At 40.1% G+C, this 19,657-nt stretch overlaps 1 protein-coding gene and 1 non-coding gene across 7 annotated transcripts in view; one reads left to right on the plus strand and one right to left on the minus strand.

Moving 5' to 3' along the window:
- Positions 1–7,139: 7,139 nt before the first annotated feature.
- LOC115930505 (U6 spliceosomal RNA) lies at positions 7,140–7,246 on the minus strand. Its single transcript, XR_004067136.1, has one exon. It is a non-coding gene; the product is annotated as a U6 spliceosomal RNA (small nuclear RNA).
- A 2,702-nt stretch (positions 7,247–9,948) lies between these two features.
- SUGT1 (SGT1 homolog, MIS12 kinetochore complex assembly cochaperone) overlaps positions 9,949–19,657 on the plus strand; it is a 35,526-nt gene continuing 25,817 nt past the window's right edge. Inside the window, exons 1-7 of one of the 6 annotated variants that reach the window (XM_004054562.4) lie at positions 9,949–9,967; positions 10,260–10,376; positions 10,464–10,521; positions 14,945–15,035; positions 15,812–15,881; positions 16,590–16,660; positions 18,866–18,961. In XM_004054562.4, coding sequence (XP_004054610.1) covers positions 10,339–10,376; positions 10,464–10,521; positions 14,945–15,035; positions 15,812–15,881; positions 16,590–16,660; positions 18,866–18,961 — 424 coding nt within the window. In that variant the 5' untranslated portion in view covers positions 9,949–9,967; positions 10,260–10,338. Of the gene's footprint in view, positions 9,968–10,259; positions 10,377–10,463; positions 10,655–14,944; positions 15,036–15,505; positions 15,640–15,811; positions 15,882–16,589; positions 16,661–18,865; positions 18,962–19,657 lie in introns of those variants that run through there. The other 5 variants (XM_055359931.1, XM_055359932.1, XM_055359934.2 and 2 more) reach the window with 5 other exon arrangements.

Consider the following 19,657-nt stretch of genomic DNA (forward strand, 5'->3'; position numbering starts at 1 on the left):
ACACACCATTCTAGGTCTGTTTTGTAGCACTCCACTTCCAAATACCAAATTGTTTATCAGTTTGGATTCTTAGTCATAAGCAACAGAGATGGATTCTGGTTTTCAGCATAAGATAAATTGTATTAGAAGAATATTGTGCTGCTTGCAGAATGGCCAAAAGGACTAGAGAATCATCAGTCTGAGCCACATGGCTGGGAATAAATCCTGGAACCATACTGCATAACTGGTCGGGTGAGGAGATCGTAGCCACTGTTGCCAAGCACTGACACACTGCTTTGTAACACTATCTGCTGCTTTGGGAATTTGATCTTGACACATGTGCTACTGCATCTGGAGAGGATACACTAAGGTCCTTCCTTGATTTGTTGTTGCTAACCAGTTACCAATTTTAAAGTATGTGCAAGTTCAGCTTAAGTTGTTTGGCATTTTCAGCTTTTATAGCGGGAGACTGGCTCAGTGGGAAGACTCAAGGAATTCCCCAGACATAAGAAGGAGCTGAATTCTAAGTAACCCAAAAGAAAGACCTACTTAAGGACAAATCCAGGTTTTGTGGGGCCAAAATTTACACAATTTGTTGGGGTTGTGGGAGTGGGGAGGGGATTTATTTAGGAAAAATACGTACAAAATTATATTAACAAATTAGATAGGGTTTGAAGGGGCTTTTGCAAATAAACACCCCTGAAGCTGTACTTCCCAAATCACTCCGCTAGCTCTGATTTCAAGCCCACTCTGCTCAGCACAGGTTATCTCATGCTGGTTACCTCCTATATGTTCTTCAGGCTTTGGCTGAGACATTACTTACTGTGAGCTTTCAAAATCTTCTGACTGCTTTCACAGAACCCTTTAATCTCTCCCATTTAGACATATATGACACTATAATAACTGCCTGTTGATATGCGTGATTCCAACACTAGATTATTAAGCACCAAGATTGCAGTCATTTTAGTATCCCCAGTCCCTCGCATAATATCTGTACATAGGAGGGATTCAATATTTATTAAGTGAGAAAACTACATATTCTCCTTGCCTTTTTTTTCTTTCTTTTTTGAGACAGGGTCTCGCTCTGTTGCCCAGGTTGGAGTGCAGTGGCATGATAACAGCTCACTGAACCTCGACCTGGGCTCAAGCAATCCTCCCACCTCAGCCTCAGTACACTCAGTGGACTACAGGCATGCACCACCACATCTGGCTAATGTATTTTGTAGAGAAAGTGTTTTCCCATATTGCCCAGGCTGGTCTCGAGCTCCTGGGCTCAAGGGATGCTCCTGCTTTGGCATCCCAAAGTGATGGGATTACAGGTGTGAGCTACTGCGCCTGGCCTCCTTGTGCTCATGTTCTTATGTTGCTTACCACCATCCATATGCTGATGACTATCAATTCTTATCTATAGCTCTAAATGTGTTTTTTTAAAATAGCTTTAGGCCGGGCACAGTGGCTCACGCCTGTAATCCCAGCACTTTGGGAGGCCAAGGCGGGCGGATCATGAGGTCAGGAGATCCTGGTTAACAAGGTGAAATCCCATCTCTACTAAAAATACAAAAAATTAGCTGGGCGTGGTGGCGGGTGCCTATAGTCCCAGCTACTCAGGAGGCTGAGGCAGGAGAATGGTGTGAACCCGGGAGGCAGAGCTTACAGTGAGCTGAGATCACGCCGTTGTACTCCAGCCTGGGCAACAGAGCAAGACTCCATCTCAAAAAATAAAATAAAATAAAATAGCTTTATAGGGCTATAGTTGACATAAAGCAAACCATGCACATTATTTAAAGTGTACAGTTTGAAGTGTTACATATGTATACACTCGTAAAATCATCACCATAATCAAGATAGTGAACATACCTATTACCCCAATGTTTCCTTATGCCCCTTTTATTCTTGAAATTCCACCCTGCTCTCCAGCCCCCACCCCCACCCAGTAAACCACTGATTGTCATACAGATGAGTTTTAAAATTTTTCAGGATTTTATATAAATGGAATCATATAAAATGTACTATTTTTGTCTGATTTTTTTCACTTAGCATAATTTTGAGATTCATCCATGTTATAGTGTGTAGCAATACTTCATTCCTTTTATTGCTGAGCAGTATTCCATTGTATGGCTATACTGGCTATACTGCTGTTGTTTTTTGTTTGTTTTGAGATGGAGTCTCGCTCTGTTGCTCAGGCTGGAGTGCAGTGGTGTGATCCTGGCTCACTGCAACCTCCACCTCCTGCATTCAAATGGTTCTCCTGCCTCAGCCTCCTGAGTAGCTGGGAATATAGGTGCGTGCCACATTTTTTTGTATTTTTAGACGAGACAGGGTTGGCCAGGCTAGTCTCAAACTCCTGATCTCAGGTGATCCACCCGCCTCCGCCTCCCAAAGTGTGGGATTACAGTCATGAGTCACTGCACCCGGCCAGCTGTACTACTGTTTATCCATTCACCTATTGATGTACATTTGGGTTGTTTCCAGTTTTCAACTGTTAACCATTAAAACTGCTATAAACAGACACAGACATTTCTGTACAAACATTGCATGAACATGTTATTTCATATCTCTTGGGTGCTAATTGTGTAGCAGTGGTCTAAGTCATTTTATGGTTGTGCCTTTTTACATTCCTACCAGTGGTGTATGAGTCTTCCAGTTGCTCTACATCCTTGCCAACATGGTCAGTCTTTCTCCTTTTAGCCGTTTAAATGGGTGTGTAGTGGCATATGGTTGTGGTTTTAATTTCTATTTCCCTATTGACTTACAGTTTCTGAGTTTTGAGACATCTTCATATATTCTGGATGCAAGCTCTTCATCAGAGATGTGATTGCAAATATTTTCGTAGTGTAGAATCTTTTAAATTTTGGTGAAGTCTAATTTACAAATTTCTTCTTTTATGGATCATGCTTTTGGTGTGCTAAGAAATCTTTGTCTAACCCAAGATCACAAAGATTTTCTTTCCTCTAGAAGTTTTATAGGAATTGTAGCCCCATAATCCATTTTGAGTGAATTGTTGTACATGGTGCAAAGATACGCACTGAAACTCACTTTTTGGCACATGTATATCCAATCTGTTTTAAAGTCTCTCCTTTTCAACTGTTTTTTCTCCACTGAATTACCTTTGGACCTTTGTTAAAAATCAGCTGTCTACATATGGTATGGGTCTATTTATGGATTCTCTGTTCCATTAATCTATTTTTGTGCCAGTACCACAAGGTTGACAAGTCTTGAAATGAAGTAATGTTATCTCTCCAACTTTGTTATTTTTCAAAGCTGATTTGGCTATTGTAAGTCCTTTGCATTTTCATTTGAATTTTTCCCCCATTTGAATTTTAGAATCAGTTTGTCAACTTCTAAAAGGGAAAAGCTCTGGGATTTTGTTTTTTTTTTTTTTTTTGAGATGGAGTCTTGCTCTGTCGCCCAGGCTGGAGTGCATTGGTGCAGCCTCGGCTCACTGCAAGCTCCTCCTCCCGGGTTCACGCCATTCTCCTGCCTCAGCCTCCCGAGTAGCAGGGACTACAGGTGCCTGCCATGACGCCTGGCTAATTTTCTTGTATTTTTAGTAGAGACAGGGTTTGATTGTGTTAGCCAGGATGGTCTCGATCTCCTGACCTTGTGATCTGCCTGCCTTGGCCTCCCAAAGTGCTGGGATTACAGGCGTGAGCCACCGCGCCCAGCCAGCTCTGGGATTTTTAAATGTACTTTATTTCAGAGATGGGGTCTCTGTTGTCTAGGCTGGTCTCCAACTCCTTGCCTCTAAGCGATTCTCCTGCCTCAGCCCCAACAAGAACTGAGATTAGACATGAGCCACCATGCCTGACTAGGGATTTTGATTGGGATCATGTTGAGTCTATAGGTCAATCTTGGAAGAACTGAGATCTCAACAATATTGAGTCTTCTTGACTCATGAATTTGGAGTAGCTCTCCATTTGTTAGTTTTCTTTAATTTCTCTCGGCAATGTTGTTGGTTTTTTTTTTATTTTGAGACAGAGTCTTGCTCTATTACCCAGGCTGGAGTGCAATGGCACAATCTCGGCTAACTGCAACCTCCGCCTCCCGGGTTCAAGCAATTCTCCTGCCTCAGCCTCCCAAGTAGCTGGGATTACAAGCACCCGCCACCACATCCAGCTAATTTGTTTTGTGTTTTTAATAGAGATGGGGTTTCGCCATATTGGCCAGCCTGGTCTCAAACTCCTGACCTCAGGTGATCCACCCGCCTCGGCCTCCCAAAGTGCCAGGATTACAGACATGAGCCACCACGCCTGGCTGCAATATTTTTTAGTTTTCGGTGCACATCTTGCATATCTTTTGTCAGATTTATTTTTCAGTATTTAATATTTTGATGTTACTATACATGTCATGACTCTTTGCATTTTAAATTTTGATTGTTACTGATTTTGTTTTAAATCTTTTTTCTGTTGAAGTATAAACTTGATAAAGTGTACAAATCTTTTAAAAATTTTCTCTCTTTTTTTTAAACTTCTCTTTGGGAAAGCTTTATTGTGAAAAAGACACAAATAAGAGATTTTGTTAGATTCAGTTTGAAATTATCAAGTGTAATACACTTAAGGATGGCTTCAATGTTAGACTGGGATGGTTTTCTCTTTTAAATGAAAAGGATCCCTTTCCTAGGAAAATGTTAGGTAACACAGTATAAGTGACTATTTTCACTCTTCAGTTTGAAGATCAATTATCCTTCAATAAATGCCCACTTAATCCAGCATGGTTACTCCTCCCCTTCTTTAAATTACCAAAGCTAAGTACATTGGTATATTTAGTTGTGTCATTTGCACATGAAAACTTTTTTTTTTAACTTTTTTTTTTTTTGCGATAAGTCTCGCTCTTGTCCTCCAGGCTTGAGTGCAATGGCTCGATCTCGGCTCACTGCAACCTCTGCTTCCCGGATTCAAACGATTCTCCTGCCTCTGCCTCCCAAGTAGCTGGGATTAAGGTGCCTGCCACCATGCCCGGCTAATTTTTGTATTTTTTAGTAGAGATGAGGTTTCACCAAGTTGGCCAGGCTGGTCTCGAACTCCTGACCTCAGGTGATCTGCCCGCCTCGGCCTCCCAAAGCACTGGGATTACAGGCGTGAGCCACTGTGCCCGGCTGAAAACATTTATTAATAACTTCTTAAGCATTTGTCTGTCCTTCCTCTCAAGATTTCATAAACTGATGCCAAGAATTTATGGAGAAAATTATAAAAACTTTACTAAAAGACATACGAATAACTGAATGAAACAAGCAATTATGTTCATGGACTGGAAGAGGCAATACAAGGGAAATATATCATTTCTCCTCAAACGAATCTGCAAAATCAAAGTGAACAATTTGTTGTTGTTGTTGAGACTCACACTGTTACGTAGGCTGGAGTGCAGTAACACGATAAGAGTCTCAACCTCCTGGGCTCAAGCGATCCTCCTGCCTCAGCCTCCCAAGTAGCTGAGGCACGTGCCACCATGCTTGGCTAATGTTTTTTATTTGTTTATTTTTTGTAGAGACGAGGTCTCACCATCTTGCCCAGGCTGGTCTTGAACTCCTGGGCTCAAGTGATTTTTCTGCCTTGGCTTCCCAAAGTGTTGGGATTACAGGCGTGAGCCACTGCACCCAGCCTGCACAAAATTTTATGTTTGAATACACTGCTGTGATTACCAGCCAGATCAAGATATGTAACATTTCCCGCATCCGAGATTTCTTCATGCTCCTGTTCCCCACCCTCCCTGACAACCAGGAGGTTCCCTTATGATACCTCTCATCTAAGTGGAATCAATCATGATGTACTCTGTCTGGCTTTTTTTTTTTTTTTTGTACTTTTTTTTTTTTTTTTAATTATACTTTAAGTTTTAGGGTACATGTGCACATTGTGCAGGTTAGTGACATATGTATACATGTGCCATGCTGGTGCGCTGCACCCACTAACTCGTCATCTAGCATTAGGTATATCTCCCAATGCTATCCCTCCCCCCTCCCCCCACCCCACAACAGTCCCCAGAGTGTGATATTCCCCTTCCTGTGTCCATGTGATCTCATTGTTCAATTCCCACCTATGAGTGAGAATATGCGGTGTTTGGTTTTTTGTTCTTGCGATAGTTTACTGAGAATGATGATTTCCAATTTCATCCATGTCCCTACAAAGGACATGAACTCATCATTTTTTATGGCTGCATAGTATTCCATGGTGTATATGTGCCACGTTTTCTTAATCCAGTCTATCAATGTTGGACATTTGGGTTGGTTCCAAGTCTTTGCTATTGTGAATACTGCCGCAATAAACATACGTGTGCATGTGTCTTTATAGCAGCATGATTTATAGTCCTTTGGGTATATACCCAGTAATGGGATGGCTGGGTCAAATGGTATTTCTAGTTCTAGATCCCTGAGGAATCGCCACACTGACTTCCACAATGGTTGAACTAGTTTACAGTCCCACCAACAGTGTAAAAGTGTTCCTATTTCTCCACATCCTCTCCAGCACCTGTTGTTTCCTGACTTTTTAATGATTGCCATTCTAACTGGTGTGAGATGGTATCTCATAGTGGTTTTGATTTGCATTTCTCTGATGGCCAGTGATGATGAGCATTTTTTCATGTGTTTTTTGGCTGCATAAATGTCTTCTTTTGAGAAATGTCTGTTCATATCCTTCGCCCACTTTTTGATGGGGTTGTTTGTTTTTTTCTTGTAAATTTGTTTGAGTTCATTGTAGATTCTGGATATTAGCCCTTTGTCAGATGAGTAGGTTGCGAAAATTTTCTCCCATGTTGTAGGTTGCCTGTTCACTCTGATGGTAGTTTCTTTTGCTGTGCAGAAGCTCTTTAGTTTAATTAGATCCCATTTGTCAATTTTGTCTTTTGTTGCCATTGCTTTTGGTGTTTTGGACATGAAGTCCTTGCCCACGCCTATGTCCTGAATGGTAATGCCTAGGTTTTCTTCTAGGGTTTTTATGGTTTTAGGTCTAACGTTTAAATCTTTAATCCATCTTGAATTGATTTTTGTATAAGGTGTAAGGAAGGGATCCAGTTTCAGCTTTCTACATATGGCTAGCCAGTTTTCCCAGCACCATTTATTAAATAGGGAATCCTTTCCCCATTGCTTGTTTTTCTCAGGTTTGTCAAAGATCAGATAGTTGTAGGTATGCGGCGTTATTTCTGAGGGCTCTGTTCTGTTCCATTGATCTAAAAATATGGAACGCTTCACGAATTTGCGTGTCATCCTTGCGCAGGGGCCATGCTAATCTTCTCTGTATCGTTCCAATTTTAGTATATGTGCTGCCGAAGCGAGCACTGGCTTTTTTTTTTTTACCACAACTTATGTATATAAGCTTCATCCATATCGTTGTGTGTAGTAGTCGTTCATTCCTATTGCTATGTAATATTTTTTTCTCCTATTTAAGGACATTTAGATTATTTCCAGTTTTTGCTAGCTTGGGTAATGCTGCAATGAATATTCTTCTACATGATCATAAATAATAAATACTCTTGGGTATATGCCCAGTGGTAGAATTATTGGGTTATGGTCTGTGTATAACTAGCTTTAGTAGATAGTGTCTGATATAGTTTGGATATGTGTCCCCACCCAAATCACATGTCAAATTGCAATCCCCAATGTCGGAGGTGGGGCCTGGTGGGAGGTAACTGGATCATAGGGGTGGGTTTCTCATGAATGGTTAAGTACCACCTCTCTTGGTACTGTCCTTGCAACAGTGAATTCTTGTGAGATCTGGTTGTTTAAAAATGTGTAGCACCTACCCCCACCCTACTTGCTCCTGCCATGTAAGACGGCTGCTCTACCTTTGCCTTGTGCGGTGATTGGAAGCTTCCTGAGGCCTCTGCAAAAGTAGAAACTGCTATGCTTCTTGTACAGTCTGCAAAACCATGAGTGAATTAAACATTTTTTCTTTATAAATTACCTAGTCTCAGTTATTTATAGCAATGCAAGAACAGACATATGGTACCACAGTTTTCCAAAATGATTAAACTCTCACCAACAATATATGAAAGATACAGTTGCTACATATCCTTGTCAATGCTTGGTATTGGAAGTCCTTTTAATTTAAGCCATTCTGGTGGTAGTTTTGGTATCTCATTGATTTCAGTGTCCATAATATATAGAACTTCTTTTCATGTTGGGCCCATAGGTCGGTCTTGGAATTCACCCTTTCAGAGGCCATACATATATGTGTATTGGTGCATGGCAGAGGCTGGTGTACACACATTAGTGTATGGCTGAGCCATAACTGGAGCATACCTGAGACTAACCCTATGGTCTAAGAAGAACTTACGTTTGGAGTCCTGGGCTAAGGAATCCAGGAGTAGCCAACCCAGAGATTCACTCCTTATCTATGAAGGACATCCACATCCCTGGCCCGTATCTTACGCTGTACAGATCAAGGCCCTTTGTTTGGGGTTAAATGGAGGTTGCTAGAAGGAGAGTGCTAAGTGAAAATGCTATATAGACTACGTGCTTTTTACAAATGGTAGCAGTTCTCCAGGTCAGCCCTCCACCACCGGACCACCCTTGTATGTAAATCCTGAATAAACCTTGTCTCCTTCACTGACTCTGCCTCTCTTCTTACAGTGCCATCCCAACTGGAGTCAGTGGGGTCCAGAAGGACAACTGGCCATTTAGATAACATTTGAAAATTAACCAAGGTAATTCACAGTAACATTAAAAAATACAAATGAACATTTCAATAAAGGCAGAAAAAGCAGTTGATATTCAGTGCTTTCCTCCTGATGTTATGACCAAGACAAGGAAGTCCATTATCACTGTTTTTATTCAATAGTGGAAACACTAGCCAGCAACAAAAGGCAAAAATAAATAAAAATAAAAGGTATAAAGGTTACAGAGAAGTTAAACCACCTTTATTCATGGATTGCAAGATTTTGATCACAGAAATTCCGAAAGAATCTACAGAGTATTACAAATAACAAGGGAACTTAGCAAGATGCTTGCATATAAGGTCAGTATGTTAAAATCAATATTGTTTATTCTTACGAGTAGAATATAAAAAAGTCAAAATGCCATTTAACATTGTATACAAAACACTAAATACTCAAGAATAAATCTAATGAAAGATATATATGATCTCTATACTGCAATCTATCCAAGCACAGCTGCATTAAAATATAGATATATGTGCAATCTACAAAATATTGCCAGGAGAAATTAAAGACCACTTAAATAAATGGTGGGGGAAGAATGATATTCATGGATTGAAGGACTTGTTGTTAAGATACTAGTTTTCCCAAACAGATCTATAGATTCAATGCGAGCCCAATAAAAAATCCCCCCCCCCCTTTTTAACAAGCTAATTCCAAAATTCACCTAGAAATACAAAGGCCGTAGAATAAGCCAAAACAATCTTGGGAGAATAAGTTACAGGACTTAAAGATTTATTATAAAACTACATTAAATTAACATAGTTCGGTACTGGTATAAAGTTAGACAAAGACTACTCCTTCCCGCTCCTCAATCTGCCCCCATCCCTAGAACGTGCTGGCAGCTTTCTCCATCCGATCTGCAAGGGTTAAAGGGCGCTGAGGAAGGGCTGACCGACTGGGGTGGGAAACAAAGCGGCACTGAGATAACTTCAGGCCACCTTCCTCCCCTCAGTACCTTCGGATGAAAGGTTTCCCTTCTTGGTCTGGGAAGCCCACTAAGAAGAAAGCCTGGGCTGTGGCGTCTGGGGAAGTGAATAGTACGGCCGCCGGGCGCGTCGCCCCAGGAACCAGAAGGCTTTTTGCCGCTATTAGAGCAGAATGACTTCCGGCAAGTCCCAGCCGTTTAGAATTCCCAGCCCAAAGATCGCGGGGATCCACGCGTCATCCGGGCCTCTGCTCCCGGAAGAGATCACGCAGCCGCGGAAGACGTAATGGAGGCGAAAGGGCTTGGCTACCTGTGGCAGCCATGATAAAAACTAGGGAAAATGGGAGCTCGAAGTAGCTTGCGTTATTAACAGACATACAAACGCCCCTAACCGCCACACGTTCCTTAGGGATGACAGTACGTTACAAAAGTGCTTCTAAACTACTACTGAAAGCTCCGTGGGAGTGCCCGCTAGCGTGGGCGCGGTGGAAGGGAGGGAGAACGTGTACGCCCCAGGCCTCCGTAACCATGGCTGCGAGGGGCGGGGACTGGGAGCGCGGGTCCTGGGCCAGGGTGGGGCTGGGAGGAATCGGTCCTCCACTGTCCCAGCCGGCACCGCGCCGGCGTGTCGCCTCCCGTCCCCCTAGCAGCACGCTGCGTGGCTGCTCGCTGGCTATTTAGGACGGAAGCTCGGTTGGTGTTTCTCCAGAAGTTTCCCCCTTGGGCGGTGGTGGAGGTGGTAACCGTGATAGTAGCAGCTCCGGCGGCAGCAACAGCGACTACGAGGGATGGCGGCGGCTGCAGCAGGAACTGCAACATCCCAGAGGTGCATGTTTTTCTTTCCCTTTGCTATTTATTTTATCCCCCTTTCCTTGGCTAGTGAGCCCTGCTGAAGTCGTTGTTTTCCTGACAGGTTTTTCCAGAGCTTCTCGGATGCCCTAATCGACGAGGACCCCCAGGCGGCGTTAGAGGTGAGAGAGCCCATTTCTGCTTCCTCCACTCTTCTTAGGGGAGCTGGGCCACTTCAGGTCCCCGCTGACCCGCCTTCTCCCCGCACCGCCGGACAGGGACCCAGGCTCCTGTTGATGCTGCGTCTCAGCTCCGGTATTGAGATTCTTGGTCTCTTTTCTGTGTTACACGGTAGCCGCGTTACCCCAGACTCCTGTCTTGCCCTTTCCACTCCCTACAGCTCCTGAGAAAAACCTCCTCTATTTCTTGGGAGCATGATTGGCATTTGTAGTTTGGCTGAAAGGATTTTTTTTTTAATGACATTTATGATTAGAGAAGTGGACTCTGGGCTCGATGAAGTTAATTTTTTCATTTGACAATAATTCTTGCCATTCTTATGTAAAAGTGTCGGTATGAAGTCAGTCTACTGGAGTAAAACCCTTTTCCCTTACGTCCCTGAAACTTTCCAGATGTCTTATCACAATTCATTATTCACTCATTTGTATATTCATCAAAATTTTTTTTGGAGTGGCTGTGTGCAAAGGCGCTGATTGCTGTGGATTAAAGTCTTGGTTATATACTCAGCTAACCTAGAAATCACTTTTTGTAGGTGTGCAATGAAGACAAACCATAAAGCTGTAAAGGAATGTAAAAGATCAAGAGTTAAATAATAAGAATTAAAGGAGAACCTAAAGATAAATGATGCTGCGGGTCACAGAATTTAGCCAGGAGTTTTTGTTTTTGCGTTAAATCACAGAAAAGAGGAAACCTGTTTTGCTGTTACGTTTAACAATTTGAGGCAAGACAGCGTCTTTTCTAGCTATGACTTTTATAAGAAATGTGCCACATGGTACTAGAGCCTCCGTTGAGGAGATCTTTGAGTGGAGATTTGAAGGAACAAGGGAATTAACTTGGAAGCTCTGGGGAAAGAATATTCCAGGCAGGACCAAGAGCCAGTGCAGATCCTGAGGTAGGAATGAAGTTGGCCTGTATGTGAAGCAACAAAAAGGCCCTTTTTATTAGAGGGCCCATTTGATTAAGAGAGGTTGGACAGGAAACTAGGAGCCAGGTCCTATAAGGCCTTTTAGGGTCCAGGTATGTTTTTTACACCTAAATACATAGACCTTTAGATACTGGGAGTAAGGCTTCTGGGATGAGTTTGGGGATAATGTTACAGGAAGCACTGAGAATTTTTCTCCATAATTTCTTGTATTAGCTAGACAGCTATTACTTTTAATTGACATTTGTTATTGTCGTGTTAGACCTAGTGCTTCCTTTGGGAATCCAGTTTATATAAAAGTTGCTTTTAAACAGTATTAACATAATGAATTTTATTGTCACTTTCCATCTTCTTTTACTTTAAAAATTTTTATGGAGGCATATATGATTTATGTAAATAACACAGATTTTAAGTCTATAGTTTGATGAGTTTTCACATGTTTACACCACCAGATTAAGATACAGAGCATCTCCATTCATAATGCTCCTTCATGCTCCTTCTCAGCCAGTAATTCTTCTTACTGTCCTGCTGACTCCTGCTTTGACCTCCATCACCATCAGTTAGTTTTGTTTGTTCTTGACTCATAAACAGAATCATACAGTAGGTGCTTTATTGAATGTAGACACTCTTTTTGCTTTAATGATTACATAAGTATACATTCATATTGTGTGAAGTAGTAGTTCTTTTGCATTGCTGTGTAATATTCCATTGTATAAATATATGTTGTATAGCCGTAAGTACGGCGCAATTTATTCTAACAGTGGACATCTGGGTTATTTCTAGTTATTAGCTAACATAAAGCTTCTGTGAATACTCTTGTACATGTATTTTGGTGAACACATGCATTTCTTTTGGTTGTATGTACCTAGGAGAAGAATTGCCTAGGATAGTCATGTGGCTAGTATTAGTACCTTGGTTTTTAATGTATGGCTCTTGGACCAGCATTATCAGCATCACCTGGCAATTCATTAGAAGTGCAGCCGGGCGCGGTGGCTCACGCCTATAGTCCCAGCACTCTGGGAGGCCGAGGCGGGCGGATCACGAGGTCAGGAATTCGAGACCAGCCTGGCCAACATGGTGAAACCCCGTCTCTATTAAAAATACAAACAATTAGCCTGGCATGGTGGTGGGCAGCCGTAATCAGCTACCTGCGAGGCTGAGGCAGGAGAATCACTTGAACCCTGGAGGTGGAGGTTACAGTGAGCTGAGATCGCGCCATTGCACTCCAGCCCAGGCGACAGTGAGGCCAGGCCATCAAAGGCATTAAATCCCAGCACAGGGTTTTCAGTTTTATCATATGATTATGGAGATCCGTCAAGAATTTGGAGGAAGGAAAATGAAATTTTCTGAATTACAAAACCTACTTTAAAAGCAGAGTAGATAGCGAATTGGAGGAGGCACAAGGGATAGTGGATAGCAGGAAGATGGTAGTGCAGACCGGGTCAAAGGTGAATATCTGCATGTAGGGCAGTGATTGAGGGCATGGAGGTGAGTTGTTTTATGTAAAATGCACCGGACTTGGTGACGATTAGAATATAAGGGATGTCTCCTGAGTTTCTGGCTGGGGGAATGTTGTAGGAACTGGTGCCATTCATTTAGATAGCACTTAGGATGATAGCACTTAGAAGATTGCCTTCAGCATGGGGGAATAGGTTTGAGGAGAGAAAGTAGTTTTAGATTGTGAATATTTGTATATGAGTTGCCTCTGGGACATTTCAGGTAAAGTTTAGAGAAAACTATACGCTGATGTTGCTCAGGACCACTGTCTAGGCTCAAGATAGACTTGAGTCATCAGCATGCATCAACACATATGTGAAGCCCCCCAGTAGTTAAGGAATCAAAGAATGTTTGTAGAGGGGAAGAAGTCTTAAGTACTGAGCCCAAGGAGAACATTAGTTTTTAAGAGGCAGCAGAATGGTAAGCTGAAAGTCCTGGTTATTATTGTCAAGGGCCACAGAGAGATCAAGTCAGATAGGAATCAGTTGGATTTTATAAGGGGTTATTAGTGACTTTGAGAAGATTAAGACTAGAGAGGCAAATATTTTTGTATTCTATGGCAAAGGAGATGCAGTCAAAGTAGAGACGGGGGAAAAGGCTGAAAAAAGTCTGCAAGAAGAAAAATCAATAGTTTTCATTGAGTGATTACTGGATGTCACATACAGATCTAGGCAAGCCCAACACCCTGGAGTCATCTTCAGTTTCTCTTATCCCACATGTTCACCCATTAGCAAGTCTCTCTGCATCTAATATGTTCCAACTTAATCGTATTTCTCTTCATCACCTCTGTGGCTAACATCCTTTTCTAGCCTAGACTTAATGTAGTAGTTTCCTAAGAAGTCTCCGTTTCCAGTCTTGATTTGATAATGTATTTACCATACTGCAGCCAGAATGACATTAAAAAAAAGTAAATTGGACCATGTTCCCCTTACTAACAGTGAACTTTCCATGGCTTTCCATCAAACGTAAGGTCCAAATTCCTTATAACAGCCTGCAAGCTACAAAGTGAGGCCCTTGAAGTAGCATCTTACAGCTTCTTTGCTCTCTTGATTTGAGCCTTACTTTCTGTTGATTGACTGCAACCCCATGTGAGTTGAGGAGCATCTGTATATGTTGCTTTCTGAGAGTCACACTACTAGGTTAAAGCAAAGTCAATGATATATGTGGCTCTTGAAATAATTTTACCATTTAAGAAAACTACCAAATCCCTAGAGTTTGTAGGCAGTTGGCAGAAAATAAAAGTGTTCCTGCACTTGTCTTTGATCTCCCTAATTGTGTAATCTCTTACATCATTATTTTTCCAGCTACCACACCTATGTGTTGTGACTGCACGAGTTAAAAAAGTTTCAATCTCTAATGTTAACTCTTGGTAGTTGACATAGCCATCTATTAGATTGTATCTGGGCTTTGAACAGAATATTTAGTTGGGTTTTATTAGAGTTGTGTGCTATTGATAGAGGCTAGGAGAGGGCCAGGTACACTTGATTGTGTATGTATTGATTGTCTTAACCTCCCTGAGTGCTAGATTTAACTTCTGGTCTTTTTTTATTGCACAGCTTAACATTTTCTAGGAATCTCAAATTCTATATGGTGTTTGAATCTTCTTCAAATTAGTAGGAGGAAATCTGTAATGGTCAATGTGTAACAATTAAACTCTTCAGAATATATGAGCTGATAATAATGATCATTTATTAAGTTCTATAGACCAGGAACTAAAAGCTTTACGCTACAGAGATACTACATTAGATTGCCTGCTTTTGGGAGGAGGGGCAAGAGAAGTGGGGGAGATATTGATCCTTTTATAAGGAAAAACTCCAATATTATATCCCTGTTATCTTTCCTCCAAATAGCTTCTGACAATAAGTTACTTGATTAAAAATTATGTTTTAATTAGAATTTGATGGCTTCTTACAAACTTTTACTGACACTCCACATGTTTGTTTTTGTAGGAGCTGACTAAGGCTTTGGAACAGAAACCAGATGATGCACAGTATTATTGTCAAAGAGCTTATTGTCACATTCTTCTTGGGAATTACTGTGGTAACGTTTCTTATAAAGTATATTGCCCCCTTTTAATAAGTTACTTATACATTTTACCCATGACAAATTAAAAGTTGTCTTTGAGAATTTTTAAATTGGTCTTTTATACAAGGTAAAGTAGCTCAAATGTGACAGACATGTTGAGCAACACCCATTTAAATTTTATGGATGTCGCTTTTTCCTTCATTGGGTGGAGAATGTATACAGATTTCATTCATAGTTATTGGGTATGCTGATAAAAAATAGCATCACATTTACTATTTGACAGAGTATTAAAATGAAATGCTCGTTTAAATTTTTTTTATAAAAAAGAATGTGGCCAGGCGTGGTGGCTCACGCCTGTAATCCCAACACTTTGGGAGACCAAAGCAGGAGGATCATTTGAGCCCAGGAGTTCAAGACCAGCCTGGGCAACATAACAAGACCACCTGTATTTAAAAAGTAATGTATTTCTGTATTTTGTACCTTCTGAATAGGGAAAAACTGAATACCTTGAGTAAAATTACATAGAAAATGTTAATGAGACAAGGAGGTGAATTTTGTGACACAGCTGTATTCATTGAAGAGCTTTAAGAAGGAAGCTAAATGTTAAGCCAAAAGGAAGGTACAAGAGTAATATTTATTTGAACTCTATCTTGTATTAGCTTTTCCTAATTTAAAACCATTTGGCATTTCTACCAACTTGAAAACTTAGAAATCTAAAACTGATTCATATGTTGTGTGTATTTGCTAGGATCTATAAATAACTGACTAAAAACCCGTCTTTTTCTACACAGTTGCTGTTGCTGATGCAAAGAAGTCTCTAGAACTCAATCCAAATAATTCCACTGCTATGCTGAGAAAAGGGTATGCAGTAGCTACTCTTTTTGTTGAGCTTGGTATAGATAGTAGGTATTTAATTTGTTGAATGAGTTCATTGCAAGCCCTATATAAGTTGTAAAATTCTGTATTTATACATTATACAGCAGAGATATGATTCAATTTTAAATACAACTTATAGTTCTATTATTTTGTTAACCATAGTATGTGATAGGAGATCTGTACTTAGTAAATTTTAAAATAGTGATGATTGAAGTAATTGCAAGGTATAGATGAAACTGATAGATTTCACATTGCTTTTTTCTTTTTTTTCAATCTTTTGGAATTTACTATATTTAATTGACTGGACAACATCCTATTCAGCAAAGCTGAATAGGCTACATTTAATGCTATGAAAGTGCTATATCTGTATACTTTATATCCCATCTTGTTTCTGTTGATAAGTATAACTATTCTTTAAGAAACTTCTTTAATTCCTTTGTATAATTATATTTTGGAGTAAGCAAGTCTGTACAATTAAAGTCAGATTCCTTCTGAAGTGAGTTCTAAAATTGAATTTTAGTAGGAATTGTACTAGATCTTAACAGTATATTAGAAAGTCTCTAGGTTTATTAACATACACTTAAAATAAATTTTTTCTTTCAACAGTAGAAAATACTTAAGTTTTTTATTTAGAAAGAAGGTATTTTCCAGATTTTTTGTGTGTCTTAATTTGTTTTAAATATATTCATGCAGAATATGTGAATACCATGGAAAAAACTATGCTGCTGCCCTAGAAACTTTTACAGAAGGACAAAAATTAGATAGTAAGTATTAAAAATTATACTTTAATAAACTTATCTATTTCTGTCTTAAATACCAAAGCTGAATTTTGGTAATGTTAATTTCAAGTTAATTGTAGAAACCCAATACCTGTTTTTCTCATCTAAATTATATTTCATATTGATTGCAGATATGAGATCACTTAAAATCGATTAAATTAGCCTTTTGGCATTTAAATCATAGATGAACTTTACCATTAGAAGTAAAAAAACTGTGGAAACACTTAACATGCTCTCTCTGTTTAGTCTGGCTTTGTTTTTTTCTAATGGAGAAGTGAAAGTTTAATTTGCCTTGGTCAGAAGTCTGTTCATTTTAAATTATTCAGATTGCTGAGATGTGAAATCTTAACATTAAAGGTTTTTATGGAGAAGTGAAGTGTACGTTTGGGTAAATTATGAGAGGGTACAGAAGAAACACAGTTTTGAGAGTATTGTGACTTTTAATGTTATATTTTTGAGGGAATATATGAAAAGTATCACAGTGGTGTGGATATCTAGACATATAGAAATTGTGAGAGTCAAGAATATATATATATATATATATATTTTTTTTTTTTTTTTTTTTTTTTTTTTTGAGATGGAGTCTCACTCTGTCGCCCAGGCTGGAATGCAGTGGCGCGATCTCGACTCACTGCAAGCTCTGCCTCCCGGGTTCATGCCATTCTCCTGCCTCAGCCCCCCGAGTAGCTGGGACTACAGGCGACCACCACCACGCCCGGCCAATTTTTTTGTATTTTTAGTAGAGATGGGGTTTCACCATGTTAGCCAGGATGGTCTCAATCTCCTGACCTTGTGATCCACCCTCCTCGGCCTCCCAAAGTGCTGGGATTACAGGCATGAGCCACTGCACCCAGCCGAGAGGCAAGAATTTTTAAATCTGAAAAATACTAAGAGGTTGTGAGTAATTTCAGAAAATTGGAGACTACATAATCCTACTTGTATTATCATTTTATCTTTATGTTATGATAGAGTTTTATCACAGTTCTCTAAAGAAGTGGTTCTTAACTGGAAACGGTTTTGCTTCCCAGGAAACTTTATGCAATGTCTGAAGAGATTTTTGATAATCATGAATGGTGGATGGGGGTTGTGCTACTGACATCTAATGAGTATAAACCAGGGGTGCTACTAAATATTCTATAATGCCCAGGACAGTTCTGCCTAACAAAGAAGCATATGGTCCAAAATGTCAGTAGTGCTGAAATTAAGAAACTTCACTCTTAGTATTTTATGTTACATTCTTACTCTGTATTGTTTTGAATGTTTGCCTTTCTGTTGTGTACCTATTCAGAAAAAAGGATTTTAGTACTGATTACGCAAATGGAAGCTACAAAGTGAAAAAGGAGAGGTCTGGGTGATAAGGCTTATTCTCAAACTTGCTTATCCCAGTTTTGGTATGTGAATAGTAGGCCTATTCAGTCAGCAGACAGGACATCTGCACTGTTAGCAAATTCTAGAGTGAAGTTATGTAGTGCCTTGGTACCTAATGTGAAAATCCTGAAGAAACATGAGTCATACCATTCTCTACATTTTCATTTTTCTTTCTTTTTTTAGCGAGAGAAGGTCTCACTCTGTCCCCCAGGCTGGAGTGCAGTGGTGCGATCTTGGGTCACTGCAGCCTCCACCTCTTGGGCTCAAGTGATCCTCCCACCTCAGCCTCCTGAGTAACTGGGGCTACAGGCACATGCCACCACACCTAATTTTTGCATTTTACTTTTTGCAGAGATGGGGTTTTGCCATGTTGCCCAGGCTGGTCTTGAACTCCTGGACTCAAGCGTTCTGCCTGCCTCGGCCTCTGAAAGTGCTGGGGTTACAGGCACGAGCCACTGCGTCTGGCCCCTAAATTATTTTCTTGAGTAATATCTTAATATCATGCCATTGACATTTATTCTTTAGTTATTTCAGAGGTGGCCTTCAGAGGAAGACCTGTTTGGTAAAATTGCTGTTGAGGATATTTTACTTAAAAATAAATTTGTCTTTAAATCCAGGAAACTTTTTTTGTTGTTGTTTTTTGGGGTTTTTGTTTTTGTTTGTTTGTTTGTTTCTTTTTTTGAGACTGAGTCTCACTGTGTTGTCCAGGCCATAGTGCAGTTCTCTGTCTCTCAAGTTCAGGTGATTCTCCTGCCTCAACCTCCTGAGCAGCTGGGACTACAGGCATGCACCACCATGCCTGGCTAATTTTTGTATTTTTAGTAGAGACGGGGTTTCATCGTGTTGGCCAGGCTGGTCTCCAACTCTTGACCTCAAGTGATCCACCTGCCTTGGACTCCCAAAGTGCTGGGATTACAGGTATGAGCCACCATGTCCGGCCAAAATCTGGGAAAAAGTTAAGTTAAACTTTTAGGTTTCTATTTTTATCAGACAGGGTAAAGAATTGTTACCTTTTCCCCTCTTTGTGTGATAGATTGCTTGGTTTTAGTTACTGATTACTTAAAATAATAGGTTATTCAAATCTTTTTGCTATAATAGATTTTGATACAATAGTTCTCCTCTAGAATACAGTGTGTGTGAGTGTATTTAAATTTTTTATTAACGCTGGTATAGTTGGATTTCTTTTATAAATTAGTAAAGTAGAAATTTTTGTTAAGAAATTTTTAATTTAAGATTTTCAAATTTATCTTGTCTGCAGTTAACTTGAATTAATAAGCTCTTATTTAGAGTACTTTTAATACTTTTAACATATCTTACTATGCACTGTGACTGTTTAAATGTAATCATTGTTCTGTGTCTCCAGAAGTGAATAATTCGTTTATGCATACATTTACACTGTTATCTATAAATATATAATACATCACCTATAGCCTCTCGACTGCCATGTAACTTGGAGATAGGACAAAACTTCACGGAATTTAAAGATGCTTGGTGTTGGTAGGAAAGGCATGGTAACAGATAAAGCCACTGAGAGAATAGTGGACTGAATAGGTATCTGCATTGAAGAGCAAGCTGGGGCTGGGAAAGGCATTTGGACCTCAACTTAGCTCCCAG

This window comes from Gorilla gorilla, chromosome 14 (genome assembly GCF_029281585.2).
Source record: "Gorilla gorilla gorilla isolate KB3781 chromosome 14, NHGRI_mGorGor1-v2.1_pri, whole genome shotgun sequence".
In the NCBI taxonomy this organism is placed as follows: Eukaryota; Metazoa; Chordata; class Mammalia; order Primates; family Hominidae; genus Gorilla; species Gorilla gorilla.